Consider the following 27307-nt stretch of genomic DNA (forward strand, 5'->3'; position numbering starts at 1 on the left):
TGGACCAAATGTGACAAATTCATGAGCGGAAAAAAAAAGTTCTCCTGCGAAGTGCGAACAAGTTTTAGACACATAAGGGAAACGTACGAGGACATGGTGGTTGATGAGTGGAAACACACATCTATGTATAAATTACGAATCTATGGACTAATAATAATTGGAAGAAACGTGCATAATGGAGCGCTCTTGAGAATTTAGGTTGAAATGAGCCCATAATTATAGGTATGGTTTGCTTAATTTTCTTTTACCATTACTCGTTGTTTTTGTATTTATGTTATTGACGAATTATTGTTATTATTTTTATTTCTGCGACTCGTTGTTCAAGTGAATTGCCTGAAAAACACAAACATTGTTTTAGCTTTGAAACGATGCTTTTTAATTTTTTTGTTTTCAGGCAACACCCGACTGATATTTATACCGAGACCATCCAATGGAAACGACTGGTTTAATTAATCCCTTCTAAACGATTCCTGATGTTGTTAGCACCGCGGGGTTGGATGTTTACAGCATAAAGGAGCTCTATTGTTCGGACACATCACGTAAGGAACTGTGTGGAATTAATAGAATTCTTCGCATCAATTGTGTTGTTTTAAATTCCCAAAATGACTGTCAAACTGGACTTTGAAGAGTGCCTGAAAGACTCCCCTCGATTCAGGTAAGAAAGCTACTCTCTTTTTTTTTTTCACCACCCACACTTTTGTGAAAATATTTAACTACTCAAAATAATGTAAAGAAAATAAATTATAACGAATGTGCATTAAATTATAGTTTTATAAAAGGTCACGTGCAGCACATTAAATGATAAACTTGACTGTCATGTGCAGAATGGATGACGTAGCAGGTTTGTTTCAAGTAGTTCTAAGATCATGTCAGATAAAGTTCAGATGAATGGGTTTGGCCCGGGCGTGCTTGATTAAAACTGTTCTCAAAACAGCGTGAAATGCCCTTGCAAAGGCACTGGAAAGAATTTGCTGAGGTCCATACAAAAGGAATGAATGGGATAATTATTAAGTGGCGCTGTGGAGAGTAGGAGGACACATTTTTCACTGTGATGGGACGTTTCTAGTACTGTCAAATCGATTAATCGCAATTAATCGCATTTAACGTAAAAGCTTGAGTTTATTTAATTTGTATGTGTGTGTGTGTGCATGGCTGTGCGTGTCTCTGTGTGTGCATACATATGTGTACACACAAACTTTTATGTTACATGCGATTAATCGATGTGTCAGCACTATTTTTAACCATTCAAGCGAATATATAATGCTATTATATATCGTCTAGAAAATAATTTGTTCTTTCTCTTTGTGGTTTGGCTGTAGTTTTAGTGGGCATGGAAAGTCTGAGTGCCATGTTTAAGTGGCTGCGGAGGGAGCAGACTCAGAGGGTGTAGCGAGTTAAAAAATTAGGTCATTTACTTGCATAAACACACACAATTTCCCTTTTCATCTGTCATATGCGAATCTAAACATGGAGAACACGTGGAACTTGTCTATCACCAAGAGTACTGTCATGCATGGACACTTTTGACCTTCAGAGAGCAACTGAAAAGTAAGAGTTTCCATGAAGGTGTACAAAGGCCACTGACATAAACACATTCGAGGCCTAGTTTACTTCAGACTGCGGCTGCCTCCGGTTGCTAAGAAGATGATGGGTAGTGGTGGGGAGCAGGAAGTGAGACGAGAGATACTGAAATGATAAACAGGAGACAGGAAGTGTGTTTTAGGGGTTGGATTGCTGCGGAAACTACAACTTTTTCTTTATCACACACACAGATTTTTGCACAATCAAATCGCCTACATTTTTGATGAGTACACATCCATGTAAGCTCTGAGTATACTTTAATGCTGGAATACACTACACAACTTTTTGAAATATGAACAGATTTTAAAACACAAGGCATCATAAACTTGCTAGCTTTGTAAATGTTACAAAGAAGAAGAAGAAACCTGTGCATCATACACTCCTCGGAGCTGTTCATGCCCTCAGACTTCGAACACGTCACAATATTCCTCATTTAAATAATTCCCAACCAAGGCATGTGGAAAATAAATGTGTGAGGCTAGTGTTGTAACTCACGGTTATAGTAAAGGACGTGTCATTTCCCAAACACGCTTGAAGCAGTTGACCAATCACAACACACTGATCCAGCCAACCAATCAGAGCACATTTAACCATACAGCTTTTCAGAAGGAGAGGCTTCAAAGAGACAGTCAGAAACTAAACAGTGTTACCAAAGTCCCTTTAAGTCATTTCACTTGGCGGCCATCTTTGAAACGCCTTCTGTAATATTGCGTGTTTCACTTTCTCACATTCATAAGTAATATGAGTGCACCATCTTTGTGTACATAAAGTCTTTGGGAGCTCTTCGAAAATTCTGAGTTTACAAGTTGTAATATCGAGTTCAATGAGGACAGGATCGTTTTTAAAAGTAGGAATTACGGTAATTCCTACATGGCGTGAACACACAACGCACTTAAACTCTCGCAATAACGTGTGAGGAGAAGTTTGACCAATTAAAACAAAATGTGCTCTTAAATAATCTCAACATATCAAACATGTTTTATATCATCCGACTGGAAAGAAACATAGTCCGGAGCTTAAAAAAAACTGACTTTGTGCCCTTCATACGATTTTTTTTGTGTGAATTTGGTCTATTCCGACTGACCAAAATCTGCAGACTGGCTCTGACTCTCAAGTCAAGTCCCCTTTATTTCTATAGCGCTTTATACAATACAGATTGTTTCAAACTCAAAGCAGCTTCAAAATGATGTATTTCGGCTGTTGTTTAGCTGAAGTCAGTTCAGTGTTGATTCAGTCTGTTGGAAAGATCATCAGTCATTAAATTAGTTCATTTAATCTATAAAGCAGTTCTGCAGAAAAATGATGTTATCATCCAGCTCAGTTCAGTTCTCATACAACAGCGTCAGTGCAGTCAGATAAATAATATTGTTGAACATTTCAGCCACTACCATCGACTCCTTCAGACTATAAATTAGGGCAAATTTGGGCAAAAGTTGTGTAGTGGATTCCAGCCTTTACTTGGATAACACATAATGTTCGATAAAAATTTGATAAAAAGTCGATTTATTTTATGATCTTTCTCTCAGTTACTGTTTATGCATTAGAAATACATTTTTTAATTTATAAACATAAGCATTATGTCTGTCTGTCTGTATGTGTGAAAAAGCAGGAAACTAAGCTGTTTATCTCTGTTAAAAGAAAAGTCTGACAACGCAGATAAGCGAACATTCTTTGATTATAAACACATTTGAAAACACGTAAATGCACACAATCACGCGGCCCTGAAATAATAATATTTAACTTGGTTAATATGTTTTGTGCAAAGTAAATGTAGTGTTTTTAATGTATTGAGTTAAGATGAATGGGATTACTTTCTTTTTTGAGTTTGGTGTGTGAAAATGTATTGCTATATTTCAATAGGGCAGATATCGAGAAGGTGGAGGTCAACGTCAGTGAACTGGAGACAAGACTTGAGAAGGTGAGGAACTGCTGAGAGACTCACTATTAGTGCTGCATCATTGTGACTAGTGCTCATAGTCATACATACGAACAAACCACTAACCCTAGTTTTAAACGTCAGCACGTACTGAAACTCATTGCGTTGATACCTCAAATCCTGTGGCTTGTTGAGGAGACATACTACTACTTTTCTAAGTGCTTTTTTCACCTTGCGCATGATAAAACCGGTGAAAATATATCCCATTGGCTTATTTTTAAGTAGAGACCAAATTATCATGGAGACTTGGACCCGTATGCATCCGCCTATCAGCATGCAATCAACAATTCAGAACGCATGCAACTTTATGGCAACATCCTGCTGTACCGGTGTCGAGTTTTGTACAAGCACCACTCCTACTCACGTTTTCTTCAGAAAATGCTAAAAAAAATATTTTAAACCAAATCAGAACGGAGGATAATATTTAGGCTTACGCCATAAAATAATATCCCAAATACTACAGGATTTATTGTTTTGACCGTCAAATGCTCAAATCCTCAATTTAAAAAAAAAAGTCATTGTTCCTCTCTTTTGTGAAGTGATATAGTGTTATGCAGAGGAACTACAAAGCGGAATTGCCAATTGAAAAGGTTTTAACCACAATCCAACATAATTTCCCCTTAAATTTATTAGACTGAATAGTTTCAAACCACAGAGACCTACAAATTCATCTACATAGTAATTTGTTAAAGAGGACCTATTATGCATTTTTACATTTCTAACTTTCTTTTGTATGTAATGTTGCTGTTTGAGCATGAAAAAGGTCAAAAGTCACTCCAAAGGGAGTTCTTCTTTATTTCAGTGTCACTGTTTCTGAACTCCCTGAAACGCCCTAAAACTTTCTTCCGGGAACGAACACTTCACAATATTCCTCATTTAAATAATTCCTGCCCAAGGCATATACAAAATAAAGGGAACGAGGCCTGGTTGAGTTGCGTTAGTAGTGTTGTAACTCATGCTTATGGTAAGGTGCAGGACATTTCCGAAACACGCTCGAAGCAGTTGACCAATCACGATACACTGATCCAGCCGACCAATCAGAGCACACTGCACTTTTCAGAAGGAGGGGCTTCCTAGAGACAGGAACTAAACGGAGCGTTACTGACAGACTGGAAATAGAGGTGCTGCAACATTGTCAAATATGTGAAAAATAATGTTTTTTGAACATTCAAGCATGAAAACCTCCTCTAGTAGAGCCCAAAAATAACATCAAGACTTTAAAAAAGGGCATAATAGGTCCTCTTTAAATGATTGATCACAAACTTTGTTTGTAATTTTAGTATGTTATGAATAATATGACATTATAACATCCTGAAAAAAATGTGTGTTTGTATAGTTGGTGAAACAGTGCCACACTATGCTGGATGCAGGCCGTTCCTATTGCCTAAACAGTAAGAGCTTTGTAAATGGCCTTAAAGAGCTGGGACACCACTGTTCTGAGGACCGAACTATGGGGGTGAGTCTATCAACAGTCCTGTAACGGATTTTAAACTAGCATTACGTACTGTACACAAGAACTCACACAGGGTTAGCCACATGTGCTAACCGATACCTGTCACGGTATCTGAACTTCTGAAGTATAGTTATAGGAAGTGAAACAAGATTGTAAATTCCAGAACTGTACGGTAACGTTCAGCTGTACGATAAATTCCAGACTGATATGAGAAACAACGGCAATTACCAGTGTAGTGTAAAATATGGGATGTGAAGATATTTGTACTTTTTACCTCAGGTTGGAAACTTTAAGATTTGAAACAAAGAATTGAAAAATACTAATGTAAATGCTAAAAAAGCTGCACAACTGATTTCTACATTGATAATAATCAGAAATGAGTATCAAATCAGCATATTAGAATACTTTCTGAAGGATCATGTGACACTGAAGACTGGAGAAATGATGCTGAAAATTCTCAATTTTAAAATATATTAAATAGAAAATATTTTTTCTATTTACTGTATATATTAAACATGCTTGGTGAGCATTAGAGACTTCTAGAAAATCTTAATGACCTCAAACTTTTGAACGGTAGTGCAAGTGTTTGCAAAATGGAAAAGGAAAGTTCCTGTGTGTAGCTATATGAGTTGAAATGATTGAGAGTTAACGGAAGCATAATAGAGGCTGCGTTTCTTTCTTTCAGGAGTGTTTAGAAAAGTTTTCTAAAAAGCTTTCAGACATCGTTTGTGCTCAAGAGGTGAGTCAAGTTCTTCCTTTTTACTGTTACTGTCACTACTAGAAACCAACGTGCCAACAATCTGCCTGGAGATGTGTTCCTGTTTTCACTTTTCTTTCGGCTTGTCTTTTCTCCAAACAGGATGTGATTGAATCCACACAAAAGTCTGTGAAGTTGAAGCTACAGAATTTTGTGAAAGAGTAAGTTTTTCTTCCTCTGCCTTTTTACCAAGGCACATTTTCTTTTCTTTTCTTTTTTTGTATAATATGAAGCTGTCTGTAAACATATGCATGAACTTGGGAGTCTGAGTAAAGAGTAAGTCATGAATCTCATACATTTTTCTGCAGTGGCCCTTCAGAGAGAATTGATTGTAAAGATGTACTCGTTCTGTATCTCCCCCTCTAAGGGATGTGAAGCGTTTCAAGGATGTGCGGAAGGAGTTCGAGCGAAGCAGTGAGAACCTGGAGACGGCACTGAGCAGGAACGCTCAAGCTCCACGTGGGAAACAGCATGAGGTGGAAGAGGCCAGCAATAACCTACTGAATGCACGCAGAGCCTTCAGATCAGGAGCCCTGGACTATGTGCTGCAGGTACAAACATAAAGGTGTCCGTGTTACAGTGTAATTATAGTTATAAGTACTGAGTGATGTTAATTAAGTACTTGCTATAGGGTTAGGGTTTGGTTTAGGGCTAGTTGCATGTAATTATGCATAATTTATAGGTATTACAACAGTAATGACGTAATGTTTAACAGAGACACTGTAAAATAAAGTGAACGGTCTCAAACATACTGTATTCTTTCATATACAATGGCCTTGAGATTTGGACACACTTAAAATGTCTAGATTTCTTTGCATTATGTACTAAAATATCAAACTTAATGGTATTTATCTGAACATACCTTTAAAGCAAATGTTTTATAAAAACATTGTTGGGTTTCAATTAATAAAACAATATTGTTGAGAATGAAGACAAAAACATTGTGACACTTTTTGGTTTTCACACACCACCTGTTTGCAGATTTGGTTTGTTATCTAGTTTAATGACATTCATATATTTTTACTGCATGATTTGAGTCCAAATACTTTTAGGGTACTGTATTTAGAGACTCATCCTCAAACACACTCACCTAGTTTCATGCATGGACATATTTAGTATTGTCTCCTTTGGGATATTTGTTTTTGCTTGCATTATTGTCATTGTAAATCGCCTTCTCTCTCTCTCTCTCTCTTCCTAATCTAGATTAATGTCATTGAGGCCAAGAAGAAAACTGAAATTCTTATGGCGGTATGTGTCATAATACAGAATGTATTTTATTAAAGAATCTTATTAAAGTGCCCCTATTATGCTCTTTTAAAGGTTCCAAGTTTTGTTTTGGAGGTCTTCTGCAATAGGTTTACATGCATCCAAGGTCAAAAATTTTTTTTTGCAAAATATACATTACACATCACCTAATTTTTCAAAGATTCTGCAACGGTTTGTTAGAAGATTCAGTCTCTCTAGTCTAAACCCCTCCTTTGAACCCCTACTCTGCTCTGATTGGTCAGATGGCCCAGTCTGTTGTGATTGGTCTACAGCTTACAGCGGCTGTCGGAAACAGAACGCCTATCACCATATCTGAATTTCAGCTCTGGATCTTCCTCAACGCTTGATACACAGCAATACGAACAATAACGATAGCATCGGTTTTACCATTTCAATTCCAGCACGAGTCCTCGTCCTTCTGAAGTGCATCAAAGTGGATTCTCAGCGCTGAAAACAGCGTCTTTTCAACCTGTCGACAACACGAACCAAACTCTTCCAGTCTCAGCTACAACTACAGTGTTTGAGGGTCAAAGTAGACGTTGTTCACGGGCAGCCAATGAACACCATAGACGGGCATTATGCAAATTTGTTACAATGTTATGTTGGTTTGTAACAGGAAGAGAGACAATTCAACAGTTCGGAAACAATTCTTTCTTTCAGGAGACAATAACTTTATTTGTCGTGCACTTTGATCTTTAAAACTTTGCAGACCTTTTGCATCCACAAACAGCGATATTACACACTGCATGAAAGGTAATATTTGAAAAAGCATAATAGGGGCACTTTAAAATAATCAGGACTGAATGGGAACTTACAGTCAGTTTTGCTTTTGTGTTTGTCTCTTGTGTAAATGTGTGTCAGATGCTTTCTCTTATGGAGGCCCAGGCTCTGTTCTTCAAACAGGGCTATCAGTCACTTACAGAACTGGAAAACTACCAAAAACAGCTGAGTGATGAGGTGAGAATAATCTCTCTATCTGTCTATCTATCTGTCTGTCTGTCTAAAATGTTTCAAATGGTTTCCCCAAATTCAACTTCAGTCAGTCTAAAAATTATTATACTCCCTTAATAGAATCCCTCACAACAGCACAAATCTGCAAAACAAGTGTTATCTCAAGCACACCTGATGCAACTAATCAATGGCTTCATTAGTTGCACCAGGTGTGCTTGAGCTAGAACACATGAAATATCTGAACTGGCTAGGTTTGTTGAGTGTCATGTTTGACTGCATGTTAGAAATATGGCTAAGTCAAATGAATGGTCCAAAAAGTTAAAAGAAGATATCATCGCCCTTCACAAACAAGGAACTGGATACAAAAAGATAGCAAAGGAACGAAATGTTCCTAGAGACACAGTTGGAAGCATAGTTCGCAAGTTCAAAGATAAAAGTTACACTACATGGACAGGGCAGAGAAAGGAAGCTATCAACCATATTTCTGAGAAGGCAGGTTCAGAAAAACCCTCGAGTGACTGCAAAAGACATGTAACAAAACTTGGTGGCAACCAAGGCATTGAGGTTTCAGCTGCACAGTAAGGCGCGTACTAAATGCATGCGGTTTCCATGCCAGAACTCCAAGACGTACACCACTACTGACCCAAAAGCACAAGAAAAGTGCTCAAAATCATATAAATAAGCCACAGAAGTTTTAGGATTCTGTTCTGTGAAGCGATGAAACAAAGCTGGAACTTTTCGGCCCGATGGATCAGCGGTTTGTCTGGAGGAAGGCACCATAAGCTCGAGGATGCTCTGCGGCTGCTTTGCATCCTCTGGCACTGGAAACCTGTAGCGTGTGGAAGCCAAGATGGATTCATTGAAGTATCAGGAAATCCTAAGAGAAAACGTCATGCCGTCAGAGAGGAAGCTGAGGCAGCACGCAAACCCAAGAATATGACTGTACTGGAGGCCATTGCACATGAGGAATGGGCTAAGATTTCTCAGAAACGCTGCCAGAAGCTAGTGTGTGGTTATATGTCTCGTTTTTTAACAAGGGTTTTCTACTAAGTACTAAAGATGCTTGCCATAAAGGGGTTGAATACTTTTGAGACTGCAGAAGTCATTAAAAGTTGCATTTTCAGTTCAGAATTTGGGGAAACCACTTTTGTTGTGTTGAGCTATTTCAATTATTTTTGTTTGATTTGTTCATTGCAAACAGCTGAAAGTCTGTAAATTTTGCAGATAAACCGCATTTGCAATGGGGGTTAAATAATTTAGATTACAACTCTGTCTATCTATCAGTCGATCTTTCGTTTGATCGATGTATGTGTCATGAGCATGTGAAGCTGCTTGTGGCTTAAAAACGCACTGAAAAGAGAGGAAGGAAGAAAAAGTGTGAAGTACCAAGTAGGACAAATGTATGCTTTGAGGGAGAAAAACATAAAACTGATCATGTTGTGAAGTATAAAAAAAAAAAAAAAGTTTTCAGAGATCACATGATGGCCCATCATGACAGGAACTTTTCTGCCAGAGTGAGCAACAACAGGAAACAGTTTGTATCACACACTGGTTTGTGTGTGTTGGCACATACTTTTGTGCTCACAGAACTGTAAAACTGCCTGAAAAATACCTCAACACGTTATAAGAACGTAAACAAACACCAACCTCAGTTTGTGGGCTTAAAATGTACATGCAAATTCTAAATCTGCATGTTTTTAATTTTACTAACAAGTTACCTGAGATCAAATACTGCCTGTATGATGTTTAAAAGTTGTTGAAGATTCATGTATTTGTGTGTAAATATCTGGACAAAGCAATGACTTGATTTTGCTGAGGAACATGAAGTTGAAATGTAGACGTTTTAGACAGGAAACTTACTCACCTTCTACTGGCCTGCGAAAACCACAAAACCTGCTCGTAGCTTCCTGTAAGCACAGGAAATGGTGAAAAGCTTAGCAAGACAAATGTCAAGAGAGATCGCAAGAGCCTATTCATAGCAGCGAACGTCTTTAGAGCATTATACAGATTGCAAGTGAAAAAAAATGGAAACATTGACGGGGTCGAGGGACAACTTAAATAAATTAGACGTGGCTGGGATCGAGACGTGTTTTTGCCAGTATAGTGTTACAGAATTGGGGACAAGCGGAAAAGCAGTGAGACCGCAAAAGTGAGATTGGAAAAGATTCCGTGGAATATAACAAGCGAAAGTGGAGAGGGTGATCTTTGTGACCTCTTCTTGAGGTCAGGAAGTTGAGCAAGTCCCAGCGTATCTAACATCCTTTCCTATTCAGTTAAGCCCTGAGTGACGTGCACTTTGACTCCTCACTAACCGTGGTCCAAAAACCCGCCACACCCCAGATAGACCTCAATTATAGAGGACTTATCATCTCAACTCTTGACAAGAAAGGTCACATAATAGCTATATACAGCAGTGGGAATTTAGACTGAACCTCAGCGCATGTGTTTATAATTGTATGATGTACAATTAAACTTCCATTCTGAGATCTAGTTAAATGGTCCAAACCTCAGTATCAAAGTGTTTCCATCTTTTCAGGATTTTCTGTCCTATCTGCCATACGCTCACATGCCCGTTTCTGATTTTCTGCTCAGATCTGATGTTTTCTGAGATTATCACATGTTTTTTTGTTTTTGTTTTTTAAAGTCTGGCCTGTAAAAGATACATGTCTAAACAGGCAATGATACCCTGGCTGATTTGCATGCGTAAATAACCATTGTAACATCCAGAGAAAATTTCATAATATCATTTAATATCACATAATATTTAGTTTAATGCATATGAAATTAATAGAATGTAGAACTTCTTGTCTTGCATTAGCAATACATGCATTAGCATTTTAACACATTTATTTGTGTATCTTTCTGTGTAGAATACATTTATTTATAGGTCACGTTAAGGATTAATCAAGCTTGCTGTTATGATGATTGAACTGGTTTGCTTTTACATCATTCCAACCTTGCTTTTCACAAAGCAAACAATCTGAAAAGAGTCCGATTTATTTCTACATGAAACCAGTGTTGGTGGTAACGCATTACAAGTAACACGAGTTATGTAATCAGATTACTTTTTTCAAGTAACTAAGTAACTCATTACTTTTGAATTTACAACAAAATATCTGAGTTACTTTTTCAAATAAGTAATGCAAGTTACTTTTTCACATGTATTTTCTGTCCCCATGTTGAGAGAAATCTTGAGTAAGTGCAGATTCAGTATTACTCAAAATAAATAAAACTCTAATTATATTAGGTTGCACAAATATACTTTATGTATTTAATCTCACTTTATTAAGCAATGTCTTTGCTGAAGAAAGAGTGTTGAACTTTCTTCTCCTGCATCCTAGTATTTTTCTGCAGTCCAGAGAGCGGCGGCACAGCTGACAGGTTTGTTTGAGTTGCGCCCTCTACTGTACAGGCGTGAATTTGCATTTCCGTCAGCCTGAGGCTTATTCATTTCACTTTGGTGTGAAAGGGATTTTAAATTCGCCAAAAAATAAAACTTTTTTTGTTCTCTAAAAACAGATCCGCATGGGGGAAAAAGCTGATTTGAGCCACTGTGTTGTACATTGCTCCTGTAACACAAATAAAGGAATGAACTATAAAATGTGACGATCATTTCTCCTCTTTTTGTCTAGTATACTCAAATGGTCCTGAATTCTGCGAGAGAGAAAAGGGACATGGAGCAGAGTCTCAGTGCCGTCAAGAAAAAGGTAGTAAGACTCTCTCTCACACACACACACACACGCACCATTGTATCTCTACACAAAGACACTATACATGTATCTAAGGGAAGATATATGTGTGTGACTGTCTTTAGGATGTGTCGTATGATGACTCCATTATGGACTTCAGCCCAGATGCACCCAATGGCATCGCAATGGAAGGTTACCTGTACAAGAGAGCCAGCAATGCGTTCAAAACATGGAGCAGGTACAGCACTCTTCCAATATCTGCATAATCACAGGGTTATTCTCGTTACTTTAAAAATCAATATTGATAATATTAAAAATAGTAAACTAAATTTAGTAGTAAATTACTAAAAAGACTAAACACTAATCATAATTTAGTGGTTATGTTAAGTTGACTTTTTGGAGGTATATGATTATGCATTTATTTTTCATTAAATTCTTTAGCTATTTGTAAAGCTGTGATGAAGGGTAATTATTATTAGTCTTTCTGTCTTTGTTCATGTGATTCTTTGTAACTATTAATCTCTTTGAAAAACATTTCAGTTCAGTTTCACTCATTATTGGCAAATATTCCTCTTGAAACTCATTTTATATTTCATATCATACATTTATATTTTGCAGTAATGTGTAAAGCAGAAGTATTTGCTCTTTCACCCGTTACACTTTTGTGTTTGTGTGTCCGTTGAGGGGTTTGAGTGTGATTTCAAAGGCTGTAGGTCTGAGTTGAATCACAATCATATGTCTGATTGCATTATTAATACCTTACATGGCCGTGTGTGTGTGTGTGTGTGTGTGTGTGTGTGTGTGTGTGTGTGTGTGTGTGTGTGTGTGTGTGTGTGTGTGTGTGTGTGTGTGTGTGTGTGTGTGTGTGTGTGTGTGTGTGTGTGTGTGTGTGTGTGTGTGTGTGTGTGTGTGTGTGTGTGTGTGTGTGTGTGTGTGTGTGTGTGTGTGTGTGTGTGTGTGTGTGTGTGTGTGTTCATACTGCAGGCGCTGGTTCTCCATTCAGAAGAACCAGCTGGTTTACCAAAAGAAACATAATGTAAGTATCATATTGTCTAACATAAGGATCACGTAGCATTAACCAATAGAAGTAATGCCACATCACTTCACACACACATGCTGATACTTATAAACCCACAAATTTTGTGTATTGGAAAGAATTTAGAGGCTGTTTAAACTGTTTCTTTCTTTTTTTTTTTTTTTTTTTTTTGGTGACCTTAGAAACATTGCACAAGCAGACCGCATTTGTTTTATTCAAACAAGCTCTCTGTCTGTCTCTGTAACAGGAGCAGATCACTGTTGTTGTTGAGGACTTGCGGTTATGCACAGTGAAGCCCTTCAGTGAACAAGACAGACGATTCTGCTTTGAGGTTGTCTCTCCCTCCAAGTGAGTCTGTGTGTGTGTGTGTGTGTGTGTGTGCATGTATGTGTGTGCGCACATGTGCACTAAACTGTCAGAACTGGTCTGCCATTTGTATTTTTGAGCATGCAACATTTTTCTGATTCTTGTAGTGTTTATGTTTCTTGCTGCAGTTTGACTGTAAATATGTTATTCTACATTTAGGCAAGTCTGTACATATCCCATTCTCCAAATGACAGGGTGTGTGTGTGTTTGTGTGTGTGTAGGAGCTGTTTATTACAGGCTGATTCAGAGCGACAGCAGCAAAGCTGGATCAGCGCTGTCCAGAACAGCATCGCCTCAGCATTCCAGGACAGAAGAGATGACAATCTTAGCTCTGTACGTCACACACACACACACACACACACACACACACACACACGTTTAACTAAATATCTAAGTGCAGACATTCCATCGAGTTCTATGGATTTATATAAAGCTACTTATTATTACAGTATATTACTACTGACTAGGTATGTCAAAGGTACCCAGTCAAAATAAGTAATAATATAACGATAACAATCTTTCTACGGTATTGTTTGTGCTGAATACCTGTGCATTCACTGCCGTCTGGCTGATAGCTTGCTTTGCAGCATTCACAGGCATATTTCCATGTATGCTCTGAATGATCATCTTGCTGTGATGTGGTTACATGCACCATTCAAATGTGCTTTTTCTTCAAAATGCCTTGAGTCTTGGCATTTATTTTAAAAGAATGTAAACTGATGGGCAAAGAAATCTCACATATAACAAAATATTACAACTGTGTGTTAAGCCTTGCAAATGCAGGCAAAGAGACCTGCCCCTGTCTAAAATGTCATCAATATTAATCAAACTACACTATTAAGAGGTATTTATTTAGTTTATTCCTCACTGTTTACTTGAAAAACATGAAGCCAAGTTTACTTTGCGTAATTAATTGAGAAATATGTGAAAAGTATGTTACAGTTTTTATTCAGTTTGTTCAGTTAGTTTTATTAATAGTCACATTTTTAAATACAATAGTGTGTTTCAGTAGTGTATTCCTTTTTTTTGGTGTTGAAAATGGCCTCAAGAAACATGAAATTTCAGTGGTACTGGTATAAATTACAGAATTTTTGATATTGTGACAATCCAACTACAGACTAGTTCTGTGTAGCCAGACCTTTAGACTGACATCACAGCTTTCATTGGCCAAGGTCTGACTGACATGTAAAGCAACCAATCACAGTTAATGTTTAGGAGCGTGAAAATGTAATGATGTCCCAACAATAACAGACTGGCGTGTAAAACTCTTGAACGTAGTCTTTGCCACAAAATCCACAGTCTTCACATCATTTTGAAAATCCAGCGTTTAGTTGATCCCGATAAGCGCTCATTGTCACAGTTTTAAACACGTCGCCGTTCTTCTTCCATGAGGGGGTTTGGCATCAAGATGGCTTTGTTTCCAGGCAGACTTTTAAAGAACGTGACACACATCTCCCAGAAATCCTGTAGAATTCAACCAATCATATTTCGAAACTCCTGAAGTGTTTCCTATTTTGTGTGGCTTATGCATCAGACATTCAGCCAACAGTTCAATATTATATAACTGTTTGTATAGTAAAAAAAAAAAAAAAGTATATATATTTTTTTTTTGACAAAACTGACAGCTTTGCTTTTAAGCATAGCACATTTATAGTTCCCTTCCACACAAGCAGAATTAGCTAGAATGCTATATTTTAATGAAGGCGATAGATGTGTTAAAGGTGGACATGTGTGTGTTCAACAGAGAGATCGCTGCAGCTCAGTGTCTGCGGGAAGTGTGCGTTTGAGCAGTGGGGAGCCGGAAGCGTCTCATCGGGAGGCTCTGGAGGAGGTGCAGGCCATCTCCGGGAACGGACAGTGCTGTGACTGCGGGGAGCCCGGACCCGACTGGGCCTCTATTAATCTGGGCATCACACTGTGCATTACCTGCTCTGGCATACACAGGTAACACACACACACACACACAGCTATATAACGTATCATACGAACATGCATCTGAGCTGGGTTTCATGTTTGCAGGAGTTTAGGTGTCCACTTCTCAAAGGTACGATCCCTTACGCTGGACTCGTGGGAACCAGAGCTCGTCAAAGTAAGAAAGCATGCACGTCATGCTCATGTATTTATGTATGAGATAAAAATGTTGCACTTTGATTAGTCACACCTCTCATTTTGTCCATTTCTGCTGCTTCTGTCTATTTTTTCATCTCTCTATTCTCTCTTTTTCATCTTTCATCTCTTTTCTACAGCTCATGTGTGAGTTAGGAAACACAGCCATTAACAAGATCTATGAGGCGCGTATTGATGAGATCACAATCAAGAAGCCCCACCCCTCTAGTCCAAGGTACAGTAAATGCAGTGTACTAGTTAATTGGCAGTTTTGCTTTGCTTTCATCAGCATGTCTATACGAAAGATGTTTTTTATATGTACAGTACAGGCCAAAAGTTTGGACACATTACTATTTTTAATGTTTTTGAAAGAAGTTTCTTCTGCTCATCAAGCCTGCATTTATTTGATCAAAAATACAGAAAAAAATGTAATATTGTGATATATTATTACAATTTAAAATAATGGTTTTCAATTTATTATACTTTAAATTATCATTTATTTCGGTGATGCAAAGCTGAATTTTCAGGATCATTACTCCAGTCTATCAAATGATCCTTTAGAAATCATTCTAATATGATGATTCATTATCAAAGTTGGAAACAGTTCTGCTGCTTAATATTTTTTCATAACCTGTGATACTTTTTTAGGATACTTTGATGAATAAAAAAAAGAAAAAGAAAAAAGAAAAGAAAAAAAAAGAAGCAAATGTTTTCAAGATAGAAATCTTTTATAACAACAATATACACTACTGGTCAGTAATTTGGGGTCAGTAATTTTTTTCCTTTATTGTTTTTTAAATAAATCAATAATTTTATTCAGCAAGGATGTGTTAAATTGATAAAAAGTGATAATAAAGAAGATTTATATATAAAAAAAAATTTTTTTATTTTGAATAAATGCAGTTCTTTTTAACCTTTTATTCATCAAATATATTAGGCAGCAGAACTGTTTCCAACACTCATAATAAATCAGAACATTAGAATGATTTCTAAAGGATCATGTGATTGACTGGATGTCACATGTGACACTGAAGACTGGAGTAATGATCCTGAAAATTCAGCTTTGCATCACCGAAATAAATGATAATTTAAAGTATAATAAATTGAAAACCAATTATTTTAAATTGTAATAATATATCACAATATTACATTTTTTTCTGTATTTTTGATCAAATAAATGCAGGCTTGATGAGCAGAAGAAACTTCTTTCAAAAACATTAAAAATAGTAATGTGTCCAAACTTTTGGCCTGTACTGTATATACAGTATGTAATATATTGTGTGTGTGTGTGTGTGTGTGTGTATATATTATATATATATATATATATATATATATATATATATATATATATATATAAGAACATTTAAAGTCATTATTGTGTTAAATGAGAAAAGCATCAAATAGACATTAGAAAAAAAAAATGTTTAACATATTTAACATAGAATTTATTACACATAAACTTTTAGGCTTCAACGGCCATGAGGGTGAGTAAATGATGACAGAATTTTCATTTTTGGGTGAACTATCGCTTTAATGTTTTTTTATTTTATTTATTAATATGGAAATAAGACTTTTTTTTAAAAAAATGTTTTAATGAAATTATACTCTAAATAAGAAACTGCCAGTAGGTGGCGGTAAATCTCTAAACGAGTAAGTCATTGAGTCAATCTTTCATTGGATTAGTTTAAACAGTTGATTCATTCAGGAATTAAGTAAATGGCTCTCTTTATGAACAGGCCATTGAATCATTGATTCATCTGATTGATTCGGTCAAAACGCAGATTCATTCAGAAACCACGCACAACAATTCTGCTCTGGCTTTATAGGTAATATTCCCATTGGCAAAATTGAGCAAAAGCAGACAATGTCGTGTATAAAATATGACACAATATTAGCTTATTATTTATTGAGCTGCAGTATAAAACCAATATCACATTTGCACTTGTGCTATTCGAGACAAAAACAGCACTCATGTGAAATTGCGCTCGTTACTCGTGTGATATTGCTTAACCGTCATATGATATAAATATGAAACAGAAACTCATACAGGGGCTTTTTTGCCTGATATCTTGAATTTTAGGGGCATTTTCTAACTGCGCTCTATAGGTTACGTCACACAGTAATATGTAAAGTTAACATGTTAAATAATTGAAAGCCCTAGAGTGTGTGTGTGTGTGTGTGTGTGTGTGTGTGTGTGTGTGTGTGTGTGTGTGTGTGTGTTTTGCAATGCTAGTCATCACTAAAACCACATAATTTTGTTTGGAATATTTAATCAGTATATGTTTTCTTAGGCAAGATAAAGAGTCGTGGATTCGCTCTAAGTATGTAGAGAAGAAGTTCATCCACAAGCTCCCTGAGACCGGTCGAGCAACGGTCCTGCGGCGCTCCAGTGCCCGACGAAACCGATCAACCACGCAGGAGAGACCGAGCACACGCCCTGCCCTCAAACCCAAACCCAACCGAGCCACTCTGCCACGACTCACGGGTACACGCACACACATGCCCACAAACTCACGACACACTATAATTTACACATATATATGTGTAAGAGTCATGCACCCAAGAACCAAGAGTCTGTATTTATGTTTTTGATTCTCTGCTACAGTTCAGCATAGAAATGCGTACAACAGGGTTATGTGTACTCGAAATAAAACGAAAACTCGGACACGGTACTCAAAATATTGGTTTAAACATATTTTCATAAACTGTAATAAAATAATGAATGCAAAGTAAGTTTAAAACTAAAATGCTACCAAACGACCTGTCATGTGATAATCTGACCCGTGTGTAATAAGACGATCCCACATGCAGATCCTGATGAGACGCCAGTAAAGTTACTGATACTGATAACAAAGATGGACTCGCATTAAAGCGCAGTGACTGGTAGGATACAGCAGAGCACTTTTCATTGTTATAAGCAAACTTTTAAGTAACTTGCAAGTTAAATCCATCTCAGAGCATTTCATACTGTGTGTTGCTTTAAGCGCACAAGTGTGTGAAGTTCAAGTCAATTTTGTGTTCTCTTGTATTTAAAGTGCCCCTATTATGCTATTTTTAAGACTCCTAATTTTGTTTTAGAGGTCTCCTACATTATGATTACATGCATCCAAGGTAAAAAAAACTATTTCTCATAATATACACTTCACATCACCTCGTTTCTCAAAAAGTCTGAAAGCGGTTTGTTTGAAGATTCAGTCTCTCCAAATCCCTACTTTCCGCAAGTCTACTCTGCTCTGATTGGTCAGACGGCCCAGTTTGTTGTGATTGGCTGTCAGAAACTAAATGCCATTACCATATCTAAATTTCCGCTCCGGAGACTTCCTTAGTGCAGTGTTACTCATTGCGCGGCTCGCGAGCCTCATGCGGCTCGCCAAGCTTTAATTTGTGGCTCGCATGGCGGTAAATATAATACGTTGATATGATAATGCATTCACTAGAGATATTTCATAAAACCATTAATAACAAGTAGGGCTTTAACATAACCCTTTAAAAACTAAAAGTGTCAGCTCTATTACAAACAATTTCGATCGGATTGAAAGGGGTGGTTTATCGAGAGAACGTGAAAAAACTTGATCGACTGAAAACCGAAACTGAAAGGACGACGTATATGACGCGCCAAACGAGCTGTTCTCCTGATGAATAAAGTGTCACATAAATGAGTGTCCTGTCATTCTATAATTCTCCTTTCACTCAGCATCTGTGAAGTGAAGCAGGACAACGGCTCACCAGTCCTTGTTTCAGATTATCATACAGACGACTGGTTTTGGGCATTTTTACTGCGTGATAAATACAAACAGCACGGCACAACGGTTCATATGTTCATATTCCGATTTGAATCTTTTGACTTATAAACACGCCCATCAACCCGATCATGTATCACATCACGATGTTTAGCGTTCATGTAAACTACAATACATTCAGATTCATCAAGCGGAATGAATTCAGTTCGACTGAAACAAAAGTTGTGCATGTAAATATCCAGTCTCTGCAGAGATGCCAGTTATATGGCGGTCTTTACAGCTCTTAACGCTGCATGTGCTCTTGGTTAATTAGATAGGCCTACAAGATGGGCTAATGTAGAAAAAAAATAACTTAAGGTCATTCTGGGATGAATATTTTCTGGAAATCCCTTTTTTTGTTTTCTTTTTTTTTTTTCATTAAAGGAAATCATCTTGTCTCAGTTACAAATTTGACTGATAAATCATGATAAATCATAAATAATAAAAAAAAAATCACCCTTTTGTATTTATTGCATTGCATATTGTATTGTTCAGGGGTGACAGATTGATAGGCAGACATGGTGTTTATGACTGGATGTAACTTTTTATACTTTGCGGTAAAATGGCTCTCTTACTGACTTTGTCCTATCAGTGCGGCTCGCATGAAAAATATAGTGAAGACCACTGCCTTAGTGTTTGCATACACATACGAACAGTAACGATGGCGTCAGTTTTTCCGTATCAATTCCTGCACAATTCCTCGTCCTTCTGAAGTGCATCAAAGTGGATTCTCAGCGCTGAAAACTATCAGGAAATTGGCCAGTTTGCAACGATAGGTTACAAATGTATGTTAACGGCTTACAGATACTTTCAATAACACTTTTTAAGGTCTTCATATCTATATCATAATAATCTGTCGAGGTTTAATTTTTACACCCTCTAACAATGTCCAGTATCACATTTTCCTCAACAGGATTAAGAAACAATGTCTTAGGATTTGTGACTATTAACTCACAATTATAGATCTCAACGTTTGCAATTTTTGCAGCAAGGTTCGGGCCAACATCTACAAAGAATTTATTAAATGTGTTGACTACTGCATTCCTGTTATCTAGTTTTATCCTCATCTCTGAAATATTGAGGGTAATTGATCATTCTAGGTCTATTTCTGATTAAACTATTTAAGATATTCCATAAGCCTTTAATATTATTCTTATTGCTATCTAACAATTTATTATAATAATCCTGTTTACATTTTCTAATGATACCTGTCAATTTATTTTTATATTTCTTATATTTATCCTCCTCTTCTTTTGTTCTATCATTTATAAATTCTTTGTAAAGTGAATTTTTTTTCTTGCATGCATTCAGCAATCCCTTAGACATCCATGTGTTTTCTTTGCACTTTCTTTTTTTTACAGTATTTATTTATTGGGCAATTTTTATCATATACTTTTTGAAATACTCTCACAAACTCATCATATGCCTTGTTAGTGTCATTCTCTCTGTATATAATACTCCAATCTTGCGTTAATAGTTCCTTTTTAAATGCTTCAATAGTTTTCTCTGTTTTTACCCTTCTAAACCAATGCATGGTTTCCTCTTCATTTTTTTTTGATATTCATTTTTATGTAATACAAAAACTGGAAGGTGATCACTGATATCATTTATCATTAGTCCGCTGACTGTATTACTTTCTATTTCATATTTCAGAAGTGTGTTTTTTTTTTATCTGTTGGTTTAACTAATTCCTTAACAAAATAACTAAACACAAAAGTATGTTCATAAAATAAAACTGTTACTATAAAAAATAAACTCAAACTAGTATAGTAAATCTAAAAATAATGCAAAAGTAAGTAACCTTGACACAAACACACACGATGACCCTAGTAAATTGAAACAATGAAGATAAGTGTCCCAGTTTCTACTGATCTAATCAGTTTCTTGATGTTTCCCCTACAGGCCTGAGCCCAAGTGAAATAATGAAGAACAATTCCAGCTCTCATAAAGGTTACACACACACACACACACACACACACACACACACACAGATATGATGTTCACACATCCATTTGACTACACAAACTCCACACTGACTCTCTCTTTCTCTCTGCACAGAGAATGATGAAGAGGAGGATCTGAGTGGTCTTCATCCCGGGGCTTTGCTGTATCGATCTGTGGCGATGCAGCATTTCCCTCTCATGGCAGACGCTCTGGCACACGGCGCTGACGTCAACTGGGTCAATGTGGCCGAAGACAGCAGAACTCCACTAATACAAGCTGCTATGGCTGTGAGTGTGTGTGTGTGTGTGTGTGTGAGTCCAGCATTCATGTTTCGAGTGTGTATTACAGTGAATAATTACTGTGTATTTCTCCCTGCAGAATTCCTTGGCAGCCTGTGAGTTCCTCCTACAGAACGGCGCTAATGTTAACCAGGTGGACTCGAACGGGAGGGGACCATTACACCATGCTACCATACTGGGACATACAGGGTAACACACTTTCCTGATTAATAGCAATATTCATTCGAACAGTTATGTTCTTGATATCGATTCCAAGATCAATCTTTTACTCAATGCCAGCGTTTCCTGCAAAACTTGTCACCGGTGGCGCACCCTGCTGTTGAATCTGTGAACCACAGCTGAAATAAGGCCCTGTTTACGCCTGGTGTCGAGATGCGTTTTGGTCCATCGGATCACAAGTTGACGAGGGAGACGCTTGCCTGTTTACATCTGGTGTTTTAATATACATTTAATTACAGCGCAAGTTTCGACCGCTCAGGTCTTCATCATGATATTGCTAGAATAACAGTTTTACATTTAGTGTTTACTTTAGTATCCACAGAGAAGACATGTTTTATAAAGTCAAAGGAGAACTCCGGTCAATTTTAACATTGAGCTCATTTTTTTGTACATTTGGAGTGCTGTCAATACAGAGAACAACGACAAAAATCGGTGTTGCCTACACCGTGTTATCCTCTTTTTAAAATTTGCACCCTGTTGACTTCAATGGGGCAAGTTTTAAACCTGCTTTTAGCCTCTTAACATCCTTGATGTGTCATTACAAGTGCACAGGTCATGTGAGTGATTCCTTCAGAGTGAACGCGGGTCAATCTGACTGCAGTAGATGTGAAAGATATGAATAAAAATGATGTTATTTCAGCCAGCGCACATACCTGTATTTACATCCTGTTTTCGGTCGAAGTCCACAGTAGTCGATTGTCGAGTTCACGTGCATTGGTTTAGTACCTATGATCATGCGCGTGAACTCGACAATCGATTACTATGGACTTCGACCGAAAACAGGATGTAAATACAGGTATGTGCGCTGGCTGAAATAACATCATTTTTATTCATATCTTTCACATCTACTGCAGTCAGATTGACCCGCGTTCACTCTGAAGGAATCACTCACATGACCTGTGCACTTGTAATGACACATCAAGGATGTTAAGAGGCTAAAAGCAGGTTTAAAACTTGCCCCATTGAAGTCAACAGGGTGCAAATTTTAAAAAGAGGATAACACGGTGTAGGCAACACCGATTTTTGTCGTTGTTCTCTGTATTGACAGCACTCCAAATGTACAAAAAAATGAGCTCAATGTTAAAATTGACCAGAGTTCTCCTTTAAGTTAAAAGTCTGTTCTAAAATCGTCCTGAATATAAAAGAATAGCAGAGCTCACACCACAACTATAACGATAAAAAAACACTATAGTAAGACTCACTTTCAGAATTTTCTGAGCCAATCAGAATCAACCAGACTTTTAAGAGCTCGAGCATTTAAAGCGATAGATGACTTACTTGCAGCGCACTTATAATAAACAGAACAATATGGGCGTAATTAATGTAGTCTGACGTTATATTCAGAGCTGTCCACGTCCTCGGACTGGGAATTATGCAGTTCTCTTGCAAAACTATTAACGCCTGAATGAATCTGCAGAGGTCAGGTGGTACAGGGAGGAGCTCTCAGAACATTCCCAGCTTACAAGTTGTAGTTACGAGCTCTACGAGAGCGTGAACGGTCTTCTTAAGATGAAATCTCGTAATTACTACATGGCGTGAACGCACATTAATATAGTTCGTATCTGTAGATCTTTATAGTTATCGTACTTGGTGTGACCGAGTGATTCTTAAATCCGTTTGATTTATAAGCTCACGGCTGTTCTGCTGTGTTTGTTGCGCTTAGCTTTGAGGAAAAAAAGGTAATGCTATACATTTCAGAGTAAGTATTTAGAGTCCTATCATTCAATATCAAAATATATGATAAAAGTATCATAAATATCTGATATCCCAGATATTTTTTGACAAATGAAACAATATTATGGAAAATTACCTCAAAATATTTAAGATTCTGCACTATTTCTGTGTAACTAATCAGATAAGCAAGTAATGTTTGATCATCAAAGCTGTTACGAACTTCTCAAATATGGTTATGTGTATTTATACATTAGTCACATACAGTAATGAACTAGGAAACCTAAAAATGGCACTTCGTAACATAAAGTTTGCCGACCTCTGACCTAACGTGTGTCTGTGCTGTCATAGGTTGGTGTGTCTGTTTCTTAAGAGAGGAGCGGACTACAATGCAAAAGACACTGACGATAAGGACCCGATCGGCATAGCCATAGATAACGCCAACGCCGACATCGTCACGCTGTAAGTAGTCTTTGATAGATGGAGAGCGTCCGCTGAAAACTGCACTAATCCGTTTACGGGACATTTGATGAAGCTCTTCCTGCTAATAACTCGATTAACATATCATCCGCTGTGGTTTTCCTCCCAGACTCCGGATAGCCAAGATGAACAAGGAGATGCGGGAGATGGACGGCACTCCATCAGGTCATTCCGAGGGGCGGGGCTTTGGTGCTGGGGGCGGGGCTGGGGCTGTGATTGGACACACTAAGAAAAGCTTTCAAACCATCAAGAATCAGCTAAGTGGTCGGGCATCAGCTGGCCAGAATTAACTAGCTGTGCATTTAGATGATAAAACACAGGAAACCTTGAGTGTAACAGAGAATTAAAAGGAAGAAAGGACAGTATGTGGGTTTGTGCACTTTGATAAAGCACTTTAAAACACTGAATGTTAACACTACGTTTTTCATAGCACATAATGGTTTTGTTGGGAACTCCAAAACTGTGTTACACTATTAGTTCACCGCTAACATTACCAACGGTAGAGTATTACATTGACACTGTGTAAAAGATTTGGACTTTATTTCGGTTGTTTTAGTACCTGTGGTAATGTTTTGATTTGAAGTTTTATAATATTTTTATTAGTTGGTATTAGTACTGTTTGTGCTGATGGTTTTGCATGAGTCATGTGCTGTGACAGTATGCTTTTACCTAAATCTGTTTTTTGTTTGTATGGCTGGTGTTTATTCATCTATTAGAAACTCCTGACGTGGAATGTAATTTTAATTTTTGAGCTAGTATGGGTTTGATTTATTTAATATCTGGTGAAACCTCATTAGGCATTGCAGTTTTTTATTTTAGTTTTTTTTTTAACATAATGTAAAGGATAAACTCAGCCGATCATTACAGTGCTTGCAAGATATCACCGTGCTGAAATGTTTCTTCTTCTTCTTCTTTACAGTTTGCTCCAATTACATAATTTGACTTGAACTTCTTTACATACAGATTCTATTCAAAACTAGTTTTGTATAAAAACTCATTTAGAAAAGCTCCCATTGATTGTTAATGTTAAAATGTAATTGACCGCAATGATGTAGAATCTATCTATCTATCATATCTATCTATCATATCTATCTATCTATCTATCTATCTATCTATCTATCTATCTATCTATCTTTCATATCTATCTATCTATCTATCTATCTATCTATCTATCTTTCATATCTATCTATCTATCTATCTTTCATATCTATCTATCTATCTATCTATCTATCTATCTATCTATCTTTCATATCTATCTATCTATCTTTCATATCTATCTATCTATCTATCTTTCATATCTATCTATCTATCTATCTATCTGTCTATCTTTCATATCTATCTATCTATCTTTCATATCTATCTATCTTTCATATCTATCTATCTTTCATATCTATCTATCTATCTATCTTTCATATCTATCTATCTATCTATCTTTCTATCTATATTTCTATCTATCTATCTTTCATATCTATCTATCTATCTTTCTATCTATCTATCTATCTTTCATATCTATCTATCTATCTATCTTTCATATCTATCTATCTATCTATCTATCTATCTATCTATCTATCCATCTATCTATCATTCTGTCTCTTGTTCTTTCCATCTCCCTGTATCTAATCATACCTTGCAAACACTAGTTATTTCCTTCATAAATGCGATTGATTCGGCTGTAATGGGACATTTGGCATTGCATGGGGAATCACCAGCATTTAACCAACATGTTTACAATTAATCATCATTAAACGCATCAAATCAAAACTTCAGACCCTGGTGATCATTTAGACAGAGCATTATGACCCGTTTTAATATCTGGCTTTCCCATATGAAAATGAATATGATTCTGTTACTCTGAATCTGATGCTCGTGTTGCAGTGCCAGATGTTTGCAGGTGTGCTTTTTCTGTGGTGCTTATGCTTTTTACGTTTATGGCAGTTTGTCCATGTGTCTGTATACAAATCAGATTTTGCTGTGGTGTGTTTGTGCTTGTGTGTGTGTGTGTGTGTGTGTGCGCGCGCATGTCCTGAGACGGGTGGCCAGGTGTCTCCTGCTTGCAGTGTGTGTCCTCTGCACTGCGTGCGACAGGTAATCCTGTTACCGTACTCCCTTACGTATGAAAAACAACTGCACTTATGTACTATTACAAATCTAACTCTTCTCTTCTGGGTGCTGGTGTTGACATCAGGCTGATTCTTCCATCTTGTTAGACCTTGTTAAACTCTGTTTGACTCCAGGTTTTCCATCTTTAATCATTTCGCACACACACTGGAGATATAATTCACACTCTCATACAGTATATGACTGTAGTACATACTCAAGTCGTATTTGTTTTGGAAATCAAATGGGATGTACTGTAAGATTATTCAAGTCATACATCTGTAACAAATAAGGATGCAAAAAAAATGTTTGCTTAAAGGGGCAATATGTAGAATTCAGAAACGCTTGTTATTAGCGACACCGGTGGCTGTTTAGTGAACTGCACTCGTGCACACGTAACGTACAAGAGACTAAACGTGATTTAATACTCGCGGCGAAGATCTTCTTCGTTCTTTGCTTTGACAAAACAAAGTTTAAAGTACCTATACTTTTAACGAACATCCAGACTCTGCCCTTTTCTTTGCATGACACATTGATAATGATATTACAGTACAGAATGGATCTTTCGGCATTATCCTGAACGTCGAACGGAAGAGAGGCACTCGAGTGAACGTCTTTTGATTTTCCCGAGTGTCCTTCACATAAAAATCAGTCCACAGGCTTTCATAGACAACCTAGGAAGTCGGAAAAGGTCTCGTTTCTTTACAAGCTGTTCACACATTGCCAATACAAATGCAAACAATTAATGAAAATTACATATAGCCCCGTTAAAGTTGTGCTTCTTATTCCTTGGAAAATATTCTAATACAAATTTATCTGTATTTTTCCCTCCTGTAGGTGATGACACCTATCATGATATCTTCAGGGATTTCTCCCAAATGGCTTCCAACAACCCAGAGAAGCTTAAGCGCCGTAGCGCTGATATGAAGTAAACCACATGACCACTAGATGTCAATGTTACACCAATATACACATATTGGTGCTCCAGTAGACAGAATGAAGTTACCACATACTATAGTTTTTCTTTTTTTGCTGAAACGTCACCCAGCTGGCTCCCAATGCTGCTTCATTTGGTTTGTCTGGTGCACTTGATTGTGGTCTAAACATCTGGGTTTTAGCATATTTATCCCAGTTTAGGCTTTAGGATGTCATCAATAATAGTTGTTTATCTCTTTGGGCACAATCCTTATTCCTTTACATTGACCTTCTGTATCCAGATAATTTATCATTTGAGCAAGTTTACATTACAAATGTAATGAAAGCATCAAGTGGAACACATAAAGCCAGAGTAGTGGTGAAGTGGATGCCTTTACATGTCTCATTTAAATGGCTATTTATCCTCATTGAATTGATTTTCAATGGACAAGTTGCTATTCATTTATTTTATTCACTATGTTGTGAGCCACAGTGTTAATGCAACTTGAATGTAAATGTTACTTTGGGTGAGAGATCAGTTTGCTTGGTTCTCCTGTATATTTTTATTTCCATTTTCTCTTTTTGTAAGACCAAAACAACACGTTTGAAATGGTAAAGTGATGTTTTGTGAGCATGTGATGCTCCAAGCAACACGTTTGAAATGAATTGATGTGAAAACAGTGGAATATGTAGCTAAATAAATAAATGATTCATGACTCATCGTGTGACTTGCATTTCTAAGCTTTGCTAATGGTTAACTAG

General features: G+C 37.1%; 1 protein-coding gene across 2 annotated transcripts; it reads left to right on the forward strand.

The window, feature by feature from the left end:
* acap1 (ArfGAP with coiled-coil, ankyrin repeat and PH domains 1) lies at positions 1-27261 on the forward strand. 2 transcript variants are annotated; one of them, XR_013820706.1, is made up of 24 exons: positions 1-222; positions 395-655; positions 3442-3499; positions 4854-4973; positions 5656-5709; positions 5830-5888; positions 6095-6278; positions 6931-6975; positions 7855-7950; positions 11577-11651; positions 11759-11871; positions 12618-12669; positions 12917-13017; positions 13257-13368; positions 14780-14979; positions 15055-15124; positions 15282-15376; positions 17433-17626; positions 20823-20870; positions 20979-21151; positions 21243-21352; positions 23405-23515; positions 23643-25618; positions 26468-27261. XR_013820706.1 is itself a non-coding variant. In XM_079867727.1 (24 exons), the coding sequence occupies exons 2-24, from the start codon at positions 603-605 to the stop codon at positions 26560-26562; spliced, it is 2274 nt and encodes a 757-aa protein (XP_079723853.1). In that variant the 5' UTR covers positions 1-222; positions 395-602; the 3' UTR covers positions 26563-27261. The 2 variants fall into 2 exon arrangements, 1 of the variants encoding a protein (XP_079723853.1); XM_079867727.1 differs by having other exon boundaries at positions 23643-23698.
* The last annotated feature ends 46 nt before the right edge of the window (positions 27262-27307 follow it).

Source organism: Squalius cephalus (assembly GCF_949319135.1).
Source record: "Squalius cephalus genome assembly, chromosome: 3".
NCBI lineage: Eukaryota > Metazoa > Chordata > Actinopteri > Cypriniformes > Leuciscidae > Squalius > Squalius cephalus.